Below are 16,499 nucleotides of genomic sequence, written 5' to 3' on the forward strand. Positions count from 1 at the left end.
GGGACATGGATGAAACTGGAAAACATCATTCTCAGTAAACTATCGCAAGGACAAAAAACCAAACACCGCATGTTCTCACTCATAGGTGGGAATTGAATAGTGAGAACACATGGACACAGGAAGGGGGGTACATCACACTCTGGGGACTGTTGGGGGGTGGGGGGAGGGGGAGGGACAGCATTAGGAGATATACCTAATGCTAAATGAGGAGTTAATGGGTGCAGCAAACCAACACGGCACATGGATACATATGTAAGAAACTTGCACATTGTGCACATGTACCCTAAAACCTAGAGTATAATAATAAAAAAAATAAAAAATAAAAATTGAGTCACAGAGAAGTTAAAAAAGAAGTCAAGATAGGAGAATCACTTGAACCTAGAAGTCCATAGACCAAGCTGGGCAACATAGGGAGACCCTATCTCTAATATATATATATATATTTTTAGATAGTTTAGATGTATAGATATATATGAAAGATGTATAGATATATATGAAAAATATAAGGAGAAATGTATATGCATTTTTTCATATATATATATGGGTATTCATTCCAGAAGTTGTTGAACATAGAGTATTTTTTAAGTTTTATTTTTTCATACTAGTTAAAAAATGCTAGTTTGATTTTTGGTGAACTAAAGTTTCAGAAATGGTTGTGAGTATTTAACGTTTGTGTACCTGATAATTTATTCTCCCTCAAATTCAGTCATTCTCTCACGTAGGTAAGCTCATTCCTGAACAGTGAAGGAGGAAGGAACTGTATACACTTGGAAAGTAGGGTGAGGTGTCTTCTCCTTTGATCAGCCTATGTCAACATTCCCTTCTACCAATATTATTTTCACTTGAGGGTTCAGATTGCCACTGTTTGGCAGGAAGGAAGAGAGAACTCTCAATAGAATGTGATTTAATATGTTGAATGACAATTTGTGCTTTGTCAGACTGCTTGGGAAAAGGATTAGAGGCAGTGTAAATGATCTGCTGTATCTGGTTGTAAAAACATTTCAGGCATCTTTCAAAAGTAACATTAAACCCCTGGTCTCCAGTTCCCCAAAGTTGCTTCTCATTGACAGGTTTCTCTCGGTAGGAGTAAGTCAGGGAATAAACCGGTCCCAGACTCTCCTTTGCTGCTTCTGCCATGTCATGCCTTGCCTGGCCGTCAGGGCACACAGCCCAGGGAGGACTGAAGGCCTGCGTCCAGCCTCCTGCAGCCAGGGAGCTGCTGGCGTCTGACTTGCTGTGAAGGTGATCCTGTTCTGCTTTCAGAACTGATGACAGTTTGCTACGTCTAGCTGAGCACTGAGGGCAGCCGTCATGCCAGGTCAATGTTCAGGTTTACCCTGGACTCCGTGCTGGGGTTCCATTTGAGATTCTCTTAATTTTGAGGGGAGTCATTGCTCATGATGAATGAAAGACACAGGGAGGGGCTGGGGAAAGCTGGAGGCCAGCCCCTCGCGGCCCTTGGGCTCTTTCGCAGAGAAGAACTGGATGGAGTTGAGCTTGCTGGGCACAGGGGATGACGTGGTCTTTGTTCCAAAGTGGATAGATCCCAGAAAGAAAATACATTAAAAGGAAATCATAGCAGCGGTCTACCAGTGGGTTTTGGTCCATTTGCCTGAAAATTGGCCCTTCTGTTGGAGCTGAATTTCTCCAATTAGCTGAACGTTTTTGTGGTGAAGCACTGTGGAAAAAGTGGCTTCACTGAAAGAGCAATCATAGAGTCTTCTAGACTTTATAAATAGACTCAGGACAAGGAGAAGAACTGCCCTGTGGAGATACGGTTCATCTCTTGCTCAGCCATCTCCCCCACCCTCCCCAGGAACACACTTATGAAAGAAAGAGCTCAGAAAACTCTTCCTTGGAGTTTTCAGTGGTGCAGTTGGTTAGTGTGCAGCACTTATACAGAAACCTCTTCCTTAACAGAATCTTCTGCACAGTGTCCTCCAGGTGTCCCCCTCAGTACCTGCCATAAACAATTTCCTCTTCCAGCCATCACCACCATCTCTAACTCCTGCTTGTCTGGATTCAGTTGTTCTAGATCTCCATTTCTGAGATTTTCTCTCTTAACCCTTAATTGTAAGCTGGGTCAGGAGTCAATAATAATTATTTTGTACCATCAGTTTTCAAGATTAGTCTGGGGAGCTAGCTAATCAGAACCTGGAATTTCTCTTATGCTTCATTTTTAGGAGAATTTGAAATCCGTCTGGCCAGGTACGGTGGCTCACGCCTGTAATCCCAGCACTTCGGGAGGCTGAGGCAGGCGGATCACCTGAGGTCAGGAGTTCGAGACCAGCCTCAACATGGAGAATCCCCGTCTCTACTAAAAATAGAAAATTAGCCGGGCGTGGTGGTGCATGCCTGTAATCCCAGCTACACGGGAGGCTGAGGCAGGAGAATTGCTTGAACCTGGGAGGCGGAGGTTGCGGTGAGCCGAGATCACGCCATTGCACTCCAGCCTGGGCAACAAGAGTGAAACTCCATCTCAAAAAAAAAAAAAAAGAAATCCATCTGAGATGTTTTTTGAGAGCAAGGTCCTTGCTGTTGCTGGCGTTCTTGCTTGCGTTGTTTCTAGGACCTGGGAGTGAGGAAACGTGAAGCTTTAATCAGCTACAAGCTGTTGGGGGCTGGGGTTATGGACCTCTGTGTGTGTCACATTTGCTTCCATGGCAGTTTAGGACCATCGCCTATAAAATCAAGGCCAAGTCAGTGCCATCTTTATAGAACATTGCTGCCTCTGCAGGGTTGCCTGGAGCAGTTAAAATTTAATGGGGACTGAGGATTAGGCCAAAGGGCCAAGCCTTGATGGGTGCAGATCAGGTGCATTTTATGGTAGCTGGGAGGACCGTGAAAGCCAGAAGACTAATAGAGGGAAATAACTGCTCTTGTGAGCTCTCTTTTCCGTCTTCTGCATTTTCTACCCAAGCCCACAATGTATACAAATGATATTATACTAAACATATTTAATAAAATGGTCCCCTGTGAATGCATAAATTGTGCAACTCATTTAAAAAAAATTTAGCTTTGGTATTAAATTCATCCTGTGGTATTACCACAAAAGCCTAACTCTCTTGTAGTACCCTCCCTGATGTCCAAAGGGAAATGGAAGTTTGTCTATGTGTGGAATTTTAATGTTGGGCTATTAGAAATTATAATCCAAGATACCAGCTCAGAAGACAAGTCCCTTTTAGAGTTGTCTAATTTATTATGCACTAAGTGGCAACTGAGAATGACTTAAAGAACCAATAGGTGACCAGAAAGGAAGAGGTTGGACCCCACAGGGCTGGTGTGCTGCTTGGAGCTATTCTTGATTTCATTGGTTTATACCTGGACTCCTTATAGTGAGGAAGTCATTGTGGCCGCCATTATGCCTTTTATCTTCCATTATCTGATTTTGATCATTGTGTTTTCTTGTAGGGAAAACATTCCTCATTGTGTATTATCTGTGATTTATTTTAAGCATCTTTGATTAAAAAAAATGTGAAGACAGGACACCCAGATGCTGTCAGGCTGAACCGTAAATGTAATTTTATCATTTGATTGACTAATCAAGTAAGGCCATATCATTATTAGTGGAGTTTTTTCTTCTCCGGGTATTTTTTGATATTCGATGCTTTTTTTCCCTCCTAGGTGACAATCCTTACCCTTCCAAGGAGGACACCCCTACCAGCAGTCTGGACTCACTTTCCTCCCCATCTCCTGTGACTGCAGCTATCCCTGGGCCTCCTGGACCAGACAAAAATCACCTTCTGGCAGATGGAGGGAGCTTTGGAGACTGGGCATCCACTATGTAAGTAACCATGCTTCTGTTGGGTGCTGAAGGGAGGAAGCCATGACTTTGTTCATTCTGAAGTTTCCGTGAGCAGTGACCAGTAGGTGCTGAAGCCATTAGATCTAGGAGCCCTTGTTCTCTTATCAGAAGGGCCACCAGAGGGAGAAGGGTCCTTAAAACAGAGCCCTTCTTGAATACTGTCTGTGTTTCTAGTATGGAAGGGGTAGATGGATGCTATGTCAAATCTGATCTAAGTTCAATTCCTGGGCAGTTTTGGATTCTGCAAAGGAAATTTGTTACAGTCCCACCCAAGATGTTTCCCCACTAGTTATGCAAACTTTAGAGATGTGAGAATGCATGCTGATGGACAGACTCTTGAAACTGTCTATAGAATGATATTTTACTTACACGAATTTCTGAGAGCATTATGCTAGCATTCTGCTCTGTTTTGCTCCATAGCATCCTGCAGAGTTGAGACTTGATGGTTGACATATTTGATTTTATCATCTCAGTTTGGTTTAGTGCCAGGCATGTGCAGATCAGCTCAAGTATATTAGGACAAATAATACAAATAAAGTACCTTGAATCTGTGAGGGCTTGTCTGGCTGTGTTGACCAAGGCTGTGGAGTAAAGGCAGGATGGTGGTGATGTGGAACCCAAAAGGGCGTCACGTTTCAAACAAGTGCTCAGAGAAGAGAAAACTCCACTAATAATTACAAGGCAATACTCGATTAGTCAATCAAATTTTATCTAAAAATACATTTATAATTCATCCAGAGAATCTTTTTTTTTTTTTTTTTTTTTTTTTTAAAAGATGGAGTTTTGCTTTTGTTGCCCAGGGTGGAGTGCAGTGGTACCATCTTGGTTCACTGCAACCTCCGCCTCCTGGGTTTAAGTTATTCTCCTGCCTCAGCCTCCCAAGTAGCTGAGATTACAGGTGTCCGCCACCACAGCCAGCTAATTTTTGTAGTTTTAGTAGAGACGGGTTTCACCATGTTGGCCAGGCTGGTCTCAAACTCCTGACCTCAAGTGATCCATCCTCCCATAGTGCTGGGAGTACAGGTGTGAGCCACCATGCCCAGGCCATCCAAAGAGTCTTCAAAAAATTTTGTTGAAGCCAAAGTTGCTTAAAATAAATTATAGATAATGGTGTCATCTGACTGTAGCTGGGCATTCTTGGGACTTTAAATGGACTGGAAAGTGTTCCTTAGATTACTTGGCTTTTTATAGTTACTGCTGGATTCACATGAAATGATTATGAATTTATTAAGTATTAAGAGAGGCTGGGAGACATTTGGTATGCCAAAATTTGGGGGTGACCTGAAGACTTTGAAAATCTAACTGAGACTCCAACTATGGAAACACATTCTCCAGATGAGATTTTTCATGCCAGTGTTTTCATCTGTGCGTATTTTTTATGCTGAGGAATGTGCATTTAAATCCTACATTACTCAGGTATGCTTGTCACCTTTACTGTTCCTTTTCCACAATAAAAATTCTGTTTCACCGTAGTACTACAAGCAACAATAACAGTAGTTACCTAGGCACCCAGAGTCTATAATCCTGGTTACACTCGAGGTGGAATTTAGCGTGTGTGTATGTTTTAGTGAAAACCAGATCTCTAATTATGCCTTTCAATAAGTGAATATCACAGGCAGTGGAGTGCAGTTTAAGCAGTCATCTTTCTTCCGTAGTAGTTCTGCAGAAAACTGACATTATGAGCCACGGTACAACCAGCACTCAATTCACAACACGTCCATGCCTGAAACAAGAAGGGCTTGATATTTTTGGTCATAAATCAAATGAGGAGTGAATTCCCCAGCTTCCTATTCATACGCATTTTAAAATGTCATGAGAAGCACTCCAACCTTGAGAGGCCAAAAAGGGGGTTGGGGGGAGTAGTTGAAGCAAGCCTGGAAAGGAGATTTTTTTTTTTTTTCTTTAATGGAGACTTTCTTCTACTTCAGAAACTTGATTTTTTTTTTCTGTGCCATGGATGGAATACATCTATGTTTCTCTGAAGTATATACTAAAATGTTTCTTATGTATCTTTTAAAGGATTTACTGATGAGTGTGTGTCAGTCCAGATTTGTCATTGTGTTAGGAAGTTTGTATATAGATGAGTGCCTCTTGGACTTGAGCATGCACCAGAACCCCCTGTAGGTCTCACTGAGACCCACACTGCTGGCCCCACCCCAGAGCTGAGGATTCTGTAGGTCTGAAAAGGGGCCTGAGAGCTTGCCTTTCTAAGGAGTTCCCAGGTGATGTGATATAGAAGACCATCTCCTGCTCCTTGCCTCCTTCCAGGGCTGTGCTGAGTATAAGCTGCTTCTCTGAGGAGTGTAATTAGGATAAGTGATTGCGCCACCTCTTTTATTTAAAAAACACTCTTCTAGGGCCATGCGTTGCTGTCCTCCCAGTAGCCGGTGTGTGCTTCCCACATGCTTTGGTTCTCTTTGCCTCAAATATCTGTCCTGTTTTTTTGCTCAAGCCAATCCTGACCTATCTTAACGGTCTAATTTAATCTTCACCTCCAGGAAGTCTTCCCCATGCTCTAATCTACAGGGAGCCTCTAAAGAGATCCCTTGTCAGTATTTGCTGATACTCATTATTTGGCACTAAGAAATTCAAGTTGCCTTTGAGTGTTGTTTAATATTTGCCTTTTAGTATTGTTTGATATTTATGTGGAATACATGTTTCTACCTATCTAATCTTTCCCTTACCCCAAGCTAGATCATAAAATTGTTTTTTTTTGCGGGGGGTGGGGGGGGCGTGGGGGTGGCGGTGGGAGGGTGGGGAAGACTGAGTCTCACTCCATCACCCAGGCTGGAGGGCAGTGGCATGATCTCAGCTCACTGCAACCTCCTCTTCCTGGGTTCAAGTGATTCTCGTGCCTCAGCCTCCCCAGTAGCTGGGATTACAGGCACGTGCCACCGCATTGGCTACTTTTCGTATTTTTGGTAGAGATGGGGTTTCCCCATGTTGGTGAGGCTGGTTTCAAACTCCTGACCTCAAGTGATCCGCCCACCTTGGCTTTTCAAAATGCTGGGATTACAGGCGTGAGCTACTGTGCCCGGCCATAACATTCTTAATGATAGGAATTGGATCTTATATTCTTTGAACTTTTTTGTGATATTGATGTAATTATTAGTGAACATTTAATTTCTTATTTTAATTATGTATTTATAAAAATGCTGCCTTTTGGAAATCTCATTTCTTTCTCTGTGTTACTGAATGTCTCTTAGGCTACTACATTTGGTTTCTTAGTCGTCATCTTCTTTTTTTTTTTTTTTTTTTTTAAGATGGAGTCTTGCTCTGTTGCCCAGGCTGGAGTGCAGTGGTGTGATCTCAGCTCACTGCAAGCTCTGCCTCCCGGGTTCATGCTATTCTCCTGCCTCAGCCTCCCGAGTGGCTGGGACTACAGGCACCTGCCACCATGCCTGGCTAATTTTTTGTGTTTTTAGTAGAGACGGGGTTTCACTGTGTTAGCCAGGATGGTCTCGATCTCCTGACCTCGTGATCCACCCACCTCGGCCTCCCAAAGTGCTGGTATTACAGGTGTGAGCCACCGTGCCCGGCTGATTCATCTTCTTTCTTATAAAGATTACAAACTCTTCCTCTAGGAATTCCACACAATTAATCTTACCATTTGCTCGTTACTGTGTTTTGTTTCCTTAGCATTTATAAGTTCTCATTGTATGTTCTCTTCTTGTCTTTTCCCCCTTTATCTCTGCATACCAGCTGTACGGTATTAAACATCATAGGTTCTAAGTAAATGCTCATTAAGATCCCTTTTAACCAAAGTTGCTATGGAGTCATTGAAACTCTACTCTGGGCTCTTAATAGGAGGCAATGCCTTTACTGTGGTCTCAGGTCCTAAGGAATGGAGTCCAAATGTATGTGGATCACATAGGACCTCAGTAGATCTGTTGAACAAAAATGCTAAAATCTTGTCCACTGGAAAGCAGTTTGCAGAGAAAAACTTACAGCAGCCGTGGTTCTGACATAGGTGGTGTAGCTATTGCCTCTGATAGGTAGAAAACAATGCAGCAGAATTGGATTCCTTGGATTTCTGCTGATGTTCATGACTTGTGGGTGTTATTTATTGCAGTCAATCAATCTGTAGCTCTTACTTACCTGTACCCTCAGTAAGGTGATGGGTGACTTCATTGCCAGTGAAGAATTGCTAGCTCAGTCTCCTTGGAGGACATTGCATCATAGGTCAAGGTATTTCAAATGTTCCGAAGTCATTTTTTCCCCACAATAAAGTAATTTTCGCTAAACAGGTTTTCTTCTATTGTAATTGATGGAGCCGGGTCCTTGACAAGTAATCCTTTTAGATTCCCTGCCACAAAAGAAAATCTCTTTTAAGAAATATCAGGCATTGCTATCTGCTTCCTCTACAGATTTCAAATGAAAAGGAACACCTCTTTTTCTGCTGGCACATTCTCAAATTCAAGATGGCATGGTCTCAGAATAGCTCACTCTAGCTGGGGGTGCCGGCACCCTGAGATGCATCTCACTGTGTGCCCTGGCAGGCCAGGAGGGCAGTAGATTCCCCTCTCCAGCCCACTGAGAGGCTTGGCTTTGTTTATCCTGAATGTTAAGATATCCCTAAAGCATCTATCCCAGCTAGTGCCTCAAGCTGTTGTTGTGCCACTGAGATTTGTGCCTACTCAGACTTGATGTCAGTTATTTAAAATCACTAGCTAACACCTTCCTATTCCCATATACAGCCTTGTGCATGTCATCATACACTTTGTGTGCACTCACTGGCAACCATTTTTATTCTTGTCAATGCAATCACTTGTTTCCTTTAAATTGGGCAAATGAATGGGGGTTTCTCAGAGACAACTGCTTGGCATTTCGAATTACTTGACTGTTGGTTCCATGATTGCTTTTCAGGAAGTCAATAAATTTTGCTGGAGATACCAGAGTAACCCCCCTTAAATATGATTTGTGGCTTAGTATACCCACAGTAAACCGTGAATGATTTGCCTAAAGTTCAGAAAAATAATCATTTTAGATCATTTTTAATAGATTTCTGTGAAGTCTGGCGCCTACTGAGAAATTACAGGGTGGGAGTCACTGGCGAACCCTGTCTTCACTTCCTCCCTTCCTCTCTCTCTGTCTTTCCTTCTTCCCTCTCTCTCCTCCTTCAGAGAGGGCTTCCTCAACCCCAGCACTCCTTGAGGGCCAGGGTACTCCGTTCACCCTAGAAGTTGGAATCTTAATCTGATTATTTAAAAAAAAAAATGGATTTATCTTTTAAAAATGCTTTTTTGCACATTTGCTTTTTTTTTTTGGCTAACTTGACCAAAATGAACATATACTGCTTTTGTAATAAGAAGTGGGAAGCTCTGTAAATTTCAGGTCAGGAGAGGGTGATAAGTAACCTAAAGGAATGAACTTCCCATTGCAAAAACTTCCTGCATCTTTATTGGTTAGTAGGGGGATGATTTCCTAATAAGATTAGCAGCTTTACTCTGTTTACTTGTATCTGGGCCCTGGTTACAGAATGCAGTGGGTTACACTGAGATCTCTAATAGAGCCTAGTGCCTTCTTGTGGAAGGATGTGGTCTCTGATTCCTGGTACTGTGAAGAATGAATTGGCAGCCAGTACCTGTTACCATACCTAAGTAAACAGCAGGGTCACTTAGATAGTGGAGGTCTAAGGGAGCTCAAATCTAAGGAAGAACGGGCCAAATGAACAGGAGGAGCATGCTGCCTTGCTATGAGCCCACAGCAGCCTGTTAAATTCTGCACAGAGGTTAGCTCCTTCCCCTACCTCTTGGGGGTCTGGGGATTTGAGGGAGTAGAACCTTTTGCTTTAGCAGAGGCTGGTGGTTGAGGCTGCAGAGAAAGTATTAGATACCTCTTGGTACTTCCAGGCTGAGAGACCATGGAACATTTAGTATTATGGGCCACCAGACTTTGTTTCAGCTATTTCGTAGATGGCATTTCATCTTAATGCTTGCGTCAACCCAGTGCGGTAGATATATCTTCATTTTTAAAAAGATTGGAAGGCACAAAGGACATAGGAAAATTGGCCCAAGCCACACAAGCAGTAAAGGACAGGTGAGTTTGACCCCTCATGTGTCTGCCCAGTGACTTGTTTTACTGTAGAAATTGAAATTGTGCAGTTGCATATGGGGACATTGTTTCAATTGTAGGTATTCTCCACCCTGCCCTGATTCTGAAACCCAGTGAAACAGCCATGGCTGTTAACTGGTCAGTGCCCTTGGTTTGAAGAGGGAGCACTGACCTTACATTAAGTCATGTGGCTGTGGTTTATAATTATCTATGGGGAATAAACACTTGAATCTGGTTGGTGCGCATTCATCATCTAACACCTTGGCTGAGATGCAGGCAGAAGGGCCTTCTCCCCCACAGCGGAGCTTGAGAGACTTGGAAATTTGATCTGTGCAACCAGGCAGCATCCATAATCTTTTTATGAGTAATATGATATTCAGTTGTCTCCCTTCAGCTTCAGAAATGCTCGAAGTGATTCTCAGGGCCTGTATACTTGGCCATGTACCATCACATTGTCTATTCACGTTCAATCTGGGGGTACAACTTTTGTCCTGTGTGTTTCTTTGAATATCTTCTCTCCAACTTTGTATAGAAATTATGCTATGCCTACTGCCTGGCCCCTTGCATGCTTCAATACACATCCATTGTGGCTTGCTGGGGTATTTTTGGTATCTGCGTTGTGTACTTGGCACTTGTGTGTGGCCTAATTCGTGTCTTCCTTTGCTGTGCTGTAGCTGCAGGTGCTGAAATTTGGAGGTTTTATTTTTAAGTCAGAATGTTGGTAGTCCATGTAACTTTAAAGCCCTACCATGAAAAGATGACTTCCCAAAATAAAGACGTGTCTGAATTTTGTAGTAGCTTTTCCACTGCTTAAGACTTAAAAACAATTAAGTCTTGCATCAGTCATTTTTGGTTTTTAGTTTAACTGGTTTTTGTGGTTAAAGATTTTCTTACTTGATGCCATTGTTGTAATTTATTATTTGCTATTCATAAATTGGCTGTGTCTCAATATCTAAATAAGGTAAGGACCTCACGGGCTCTCTCCATAAGTTCGAGACCGTTTACATTGGTAAGTCACTGATTTCAAACAGGCCTGGCTTTGCATCCACATTCTTTTTCTTACAACCTTGAAGATCTTTTATATAAGGTGATTTAAGCAAACCAAGGCTTAGCAAGATTATCTGTAAAAGGGGAGTAATAACATCTGCCCCTCTGGGCTGGGGTGAGGTTTCCAGATACCACATGTAATAAAACCCAATCACTGCTCCCCTGAGAGCTCCAGGCAGCCACCTGCTGGGATTTTCCTTTCCTCTGAGAATGTAATTTAATATTCTTAGTTTAACTTGACCCCAACTTCCTGGTTCATCAGTTACATAATCTCCTCACTGACTAGCTCAGAGAGAGAACCTTTCTAGCCTTGGAGAAGCTCTAGATGTTGACCTGAAGTTGTGTTGTTTTTAGCAGTTACTGTATTTATTCCCGGAAGACTCAGCTGGGGCTCCTCTCCTAGCCTCTTGCTTTGGGGATCTGCTTTGTCGCAGCCTCTGAGAATAGACCTTGGCTATCACATGATCAAAGCACGGGGAACCTACTGAGACCCAACCACATTTATAACTTATTCTGAGCCGTATACCCAGGTAGCTCACCCATTACAACAAGTAACCCATAAATCTCTTTGTAAGTAATTGGTGGATTTTTCTGAGTGGAGTATCTGTGTCCCTTTAGAGCTGTGCTTGGCCCTGTTGAAAGATGTTCAGCCTTCACATTGGGTGGCAGCTGGTCGAAACATTCCTGTCAGTGACTCTGCAGGACTGTAACCTTCAGACCTCGAATGCCCCCTAATTTTCTGAAATGAAGTTGCAGATCCTTTTCTGTTCAGCTAGCAAGCTAAAGTTCAGCCCTCTTACCTGATTCCACAGTGATCATCTGGAAGGAAGGCAGGATTCAAGGAGAACTCATTGAATGGAAGAGCGGTCAGAGATGTAATTCTGCGCCTGTTCTCTTATAGCAAAACCAAGAACTTTTGCTATAAGAGAGTGGACTTTGGGAGTGAACTTTGTCAGATGATTAGATGGTGATGTCCTTTCTTGTTAAAGGAGGAAATCCATGTAGGAGCCTCAGGATCGCACAGGCTGAGGACTGAGTGTTAAACGTGGCAGGCCTTCCTTCATGGGGCTTGAGGGATTTCCTGCAGTGCCCTTCCTCCTCTCCCTGACCACCTACCTCCTGCAAAAGATATTTGCTCTCAGCTGGGCATGGTGGCTCACGCCTGTAATCCCAGCACTTTGGGAGACTGAGGCAGGCAGATCACTTGAGTTCAGGAGTTCAAGACCAGCCTGGCCAACGTGGTGAAACCCTGTCTCTACTGAAAATACAAAAATTAGCCTGGCATGGTGGTATGCACCTGTAATCCCAGCTACTCGGGAGGTAAAGCACGAGAATTGCTTGAACCTGGAAGGCAGAGGGTGCAATGAGCCAAGATTGCGCCAGTGCACTCCAGCCTGAGTGACAGAGCAAGACCCCGTCTCGGGGGAACAACAAAATAAAGATATTTGTTCTCAAAGGTGAACAAGTTACTGCTTTTACGTGCTGGCTTCATGTATTGATTGACTGGCTCCCTGCTGCTTGAGAGGTGATCTTGTACAGTTGAAGAGGGCCTCTGCTGCAGGAAAGCGCTGGGTATGTGTGGGTCAGCCCCAGGCACGAACAAGGGAGCCCCGCACCACAAAACCAGTGAAGACGGAGGGGATTCTCCATCCGAATTGCCTTCATCTCCCCCAACCCCCATGTCCCTCCCAGACTTCTTATCTGGTCCGTTTAATCCAGGGGTGAGCAAACTGTGGCCCACTGCCACCTGTCTTTATAAAGTTTTATTGGAACATAGCTACACTTAGTTGTTTACGTTTTGTCTATGGCTGCTTCTTGACTGACAGTGATAGCAGAATTGAGGAGTTGCAGAAGGCCTGCCAAGCTTGAAGTATTTACTCTCTGGCCCTTTACAGAATAAGTTTGCTGATCTCGAGCTAATCAGTAATCAAAACAAGTCTGTTTGGAAGGGCCCACCTTTCTTAAAACCCAGCTTCAGGAAGTGCAGTTAACCACTGTGGTGGTAGATGGAGAGTGCAAGTGATTTTAAGTGTAAGTTTCACACATCTTTTCTTGTCATTAAACCAACCAGACATTTTCCCTACGGGTTTTGGATGCCCTCAAATGCTTTTTTATGATTTCAGAAGGCTTTTAGTGTTTCAGTGACTGAAAAACCTATGTGGGGTTGTTCTTTTTATAATGTATCATTTAAAATAAATTTTCATTTTGGAATAGTTTAAGGTATGCAGAAAAGTTAGAAAGATACTACAGAGCTTCCGTAGACCCTTCACTTCCCCACTTCACTTCCCGCCCCCACTCCACCTCCGGCTCTTAGCATCTTACAGAACTGTGGTCCTTTGTTAAAAAATAATGAAATTAGTGTTGATACAGTACTGTTAACTAAACCACAGACTTCGTATGGACTTCACCAGTCTTTCCAATAATGTTCTTTCTCTGTTCCAAGCTCAAATCCAGGATGCCATGTTTCTATAAGCAACTTTAGATTTTTTAAATGATGACATCTACTTAATATAGTCATACTTTTTTCCCTTTGCATAGCTGATTTGCTGTCTTTTGGTAAATTAAATGGTTAGTGATGATATAACCCTAGAAATCAGAGGTAAGATCTGACCCAGAAGTATGTAATAGTAGTGAGGGCTTCCTTTATTGACTGCTTACTATGCTTCAGTGCTTTACGCCTATCATCTCATTTAAACCCCACAGTGACCCAGCCGATGAGTCATGACTCTCTTCACGTTAGCTGAGGGAGTTTAGGTTGCTCAGCCAAGTTTCAGTTGTGGATGACGCTAAGTGCAGGCTAATGATGGCAACTGTGGGCCAGCCTCTGGGGGGCACTCGTAAGTCATTCGCTTCCTCCTCAGCATAGCCTCTAGTTATTGACAAAAAGAGGAACAAGCCTAGGGGAGGAAGAAACTGCAAGCTGGCACTCAGCCAGCAATGGCAGTGCCAGCTCTGGCACCCAGGTCTCTCTGCAGAGTGGCAGAGTCTTAGGCATTTGTAATTTGCATGCGTAGAATCCTTCAGTGGCCCTTCTTTGCCTTTAGGTTATGATCGTGCCTCCTGAATATCCCGGTACTTGCATCTCTCTCACCATTCTTTCCATATTCCGTTCTAGTCACTGAAAAGGACTTGAGGGTCTGAGATCTGTGCTATCTTGTCAAAACAGGGTTCACTAGAAACATGACTTTGAGTAAGTTGCTTTCACCTTTCTGAGATGGTCTTCTCATATGTCATGTGGAATAATAAGGTGGTTGGGAATAAGTGAACTAGTGCCTGCATGTTGCGTCTAGCACAGGGCTAGATTGCACAGTTGTGCCTCACATGAGCCTGGGTGTGGGGAGGTGATGACGATGTTGACTGTGGTAGCATCAGCTTCAGCATTAGCTCCACACAGATACTGCCTCCTCCAGGAAGCCCTCCTGGCTATCCCCATGGTTATTAGGTGTTCCCTCCACTCTTCCTCTGAGGGACCCTGGGCAGATCTCTACATGGCTCTCAGTGCCTGTATTATGGTTATTAATTGGGCATTCTCCACTCGCTTGGCTGGAGAGCAGGTGGTGTCACAGGAAGTCCTCAGACCATAAATGATGAGCCAGTGGGTCTACTGAATCTTCCTGATGGGCAGCAAAGGCCTCCTCCCCCAACTCCGTGGGTTATGGCGACTTGCATGTCACAGGCCTTTGTTTCTCTGCACTGCTGTTGTCCCTTGGTGTGCTCATGTGGAGCTAAACAATGTGCTTGCATGTGGAGTTCTCCCTCTCCTGGCACTTAAGGAATAACTGGCATTTATTTGAACAGAGATTTTCCCACAATATACAGATCTACAATATTTCCTTCTGTCTTTATTAACATTTTCAAACACTCTTGCCCAGGACAGCTGTTTTAGACTTATGCTGTATGTTTCCCAGACTAGCATGAAAGATCATTTCACTAATATGTTAGCTTCTGCTCAGAGACCTCGCAAATGAGAGTTTAGCATCTTTCATTGCAGTGCAAACTTCTGATTTGATCTCGTATTGTATAACCGTAGTGAAATATCTTGGTATTTGGGGGATTTAGTCACTTCAAATAAGCATTCATTTCTTTTCTTAATGCGTATTCTCCTCACTCTACCCTTTTGAATTTAGATTGCACTCAGTGCTTATACAGGCTGGAATCAGGGGCTTGTATCTCTAGTGCTGCCCAAAGCCTGACCTGTCTATATTATGCAAGAAATGTTTGTTAGATGCAGGAGTTCTGTGGTGATCGGTGCAGCTGGTGTCGAGTTTCAACAGTTAAGGCCCCTACTCCCTTCCCCCTTTCTGAAATGTTTGTGATCTGCCACTGCCAGAATGTTTTTAATATGCGTGGAGCGTAGAGTCTGGTACTGGAGGCGATTGGATCACAGTTTGAATCAGAAGCAGCATGGACTGCTGATCTGTTCCATTTTCTAAAAATACACTTTGTAAAGTAACCACATATACAGCACTGTCATAATTTCACGTTTTGGGGTTTGGCCCCACTGCTGCACGTGAACGCTACAAGGTCTTTCCCCGAAATTCAGGCCCGTGTTTCCAAGCAAGAGTGTTGACTCTTTTTAAAGAAGAGCGTTTCCTCATCTTTTACACAAATGCATATTCTTTCCCTGCTTACTGTCTTCCCAGCTCTTCCACCTACCCCACCTAAACACAAGAAATGCCTCTGTGGCCTCAGGACAGTCAGGTAGCCTTTCAATCTATGCATTTTCAGGAACATGCTTCCAAGTTAGCAATTTGAAATCTTCATGTGCTTTTAGTGAAACACTCTTGTTTCTATTTGTCCCCTTTCTTTGAGAAAGAGGGAGGGTGATGTTGGCCTTCCATACTGAAAATGGAGAGGAATCCTGTTGCAGGAGAAGCCTTTTGCAGCGTAGTGTGTTAAGTTGGGAAGATAGCGAACAGATATTAGTAGTTCTGCATATTTCTGTCTTGGTAAATGTGGTTTGTGAGCTTTTTAGGAACAGTTGACTTGTTCCTCCATTTTCGCAAACTGCAACTGGGCTTTCAGGAAACTTGTGGCACTTAGGTACTTTTTTGTACTTGGTCAGTAGCTTGGCATTAAACAGAATTGGTGGTTTGTGCTCATGCCAGTCTTACTAATCAAAAATCCATAGTTAAAGGGACAACAAGAAAAAAAGGCAATAAATAGATTTTTTAAATGTTTAAATTTGGGAAATGGTAGGAAAGGACTCTCAAAATATTTCATTATGTTCTAGCACATAATGAGCTTTTAATTATTATTTCACTAATCACCTTTGATCTTTTTCCCAAAGGTGTTCTTTGGGAAAAAGCTGGGGCTCTCCCCTGAACCACATAGTACAAAAAAATGACGTGGTGAGTGTTTTAGTTCTCCCAGGGATGATACTGTCAAGAACTGTGAAGAGTCTGAAATTGTACCCTGCTTGCGAGCCTACCAAGTTAGCCTACCATCGTTTCTGGGATGCTGGCAGAAGGCATGTGACTCGCGGTCAGAGCCAACAGCCTCTACTAATCACAGCAATGACAGTATCAGTGTTTTCTTGTGCCAGTTCCCTGAGTTCCGGTTCCTACAAGGTGATGCAGCTTGGGCCAGGTCA

General features: G+C 43.3%; 1 protein-coding gene across 2 annotated transcripts in view; it reads left to right on the forward strand.

Moving 5' to 3' along the window:
• Positions 1–16,499, forward strand: part of ARHGAP10 (Rho GTPase activating protein 10) — a 344,518-nt gene that overhangs the window by 315,029 nt on the left and 12,990 nt on the right. For both annotated transcript variants that reach the window (XR_009212922.1, XM_032148067.2), the window contains exon 20: positions 3,625–3,784. Coding sequence is in view for 1 of the 2 variants with exons in the window: in XM_032148067.2 (XP_032003958.1) it covers positions 3,625–3,784 (160 nt within the window). In the remaining variant the exon portion in view is untranslated. The remainder of the gene's footprint in view (positions 1–3,624; positions 3,785–16,499) is intronic.

The sequence above is a fragment of the Hylobates moloch genome, unplaced genomic scaffold, assembly GCF_009828535.3.
Source record: "Hylobates moloch isolate HMO894 unplaced genomic scaffold, HMol_V3 SCAFFOLD_3, whole genome shotgun sequence".
Lineage (NCBI taxonomy): Eukaryota > Metazoa > Chordata > Mammalia > Primates > Hylobatidae > Hylobates > Hylobates moloch.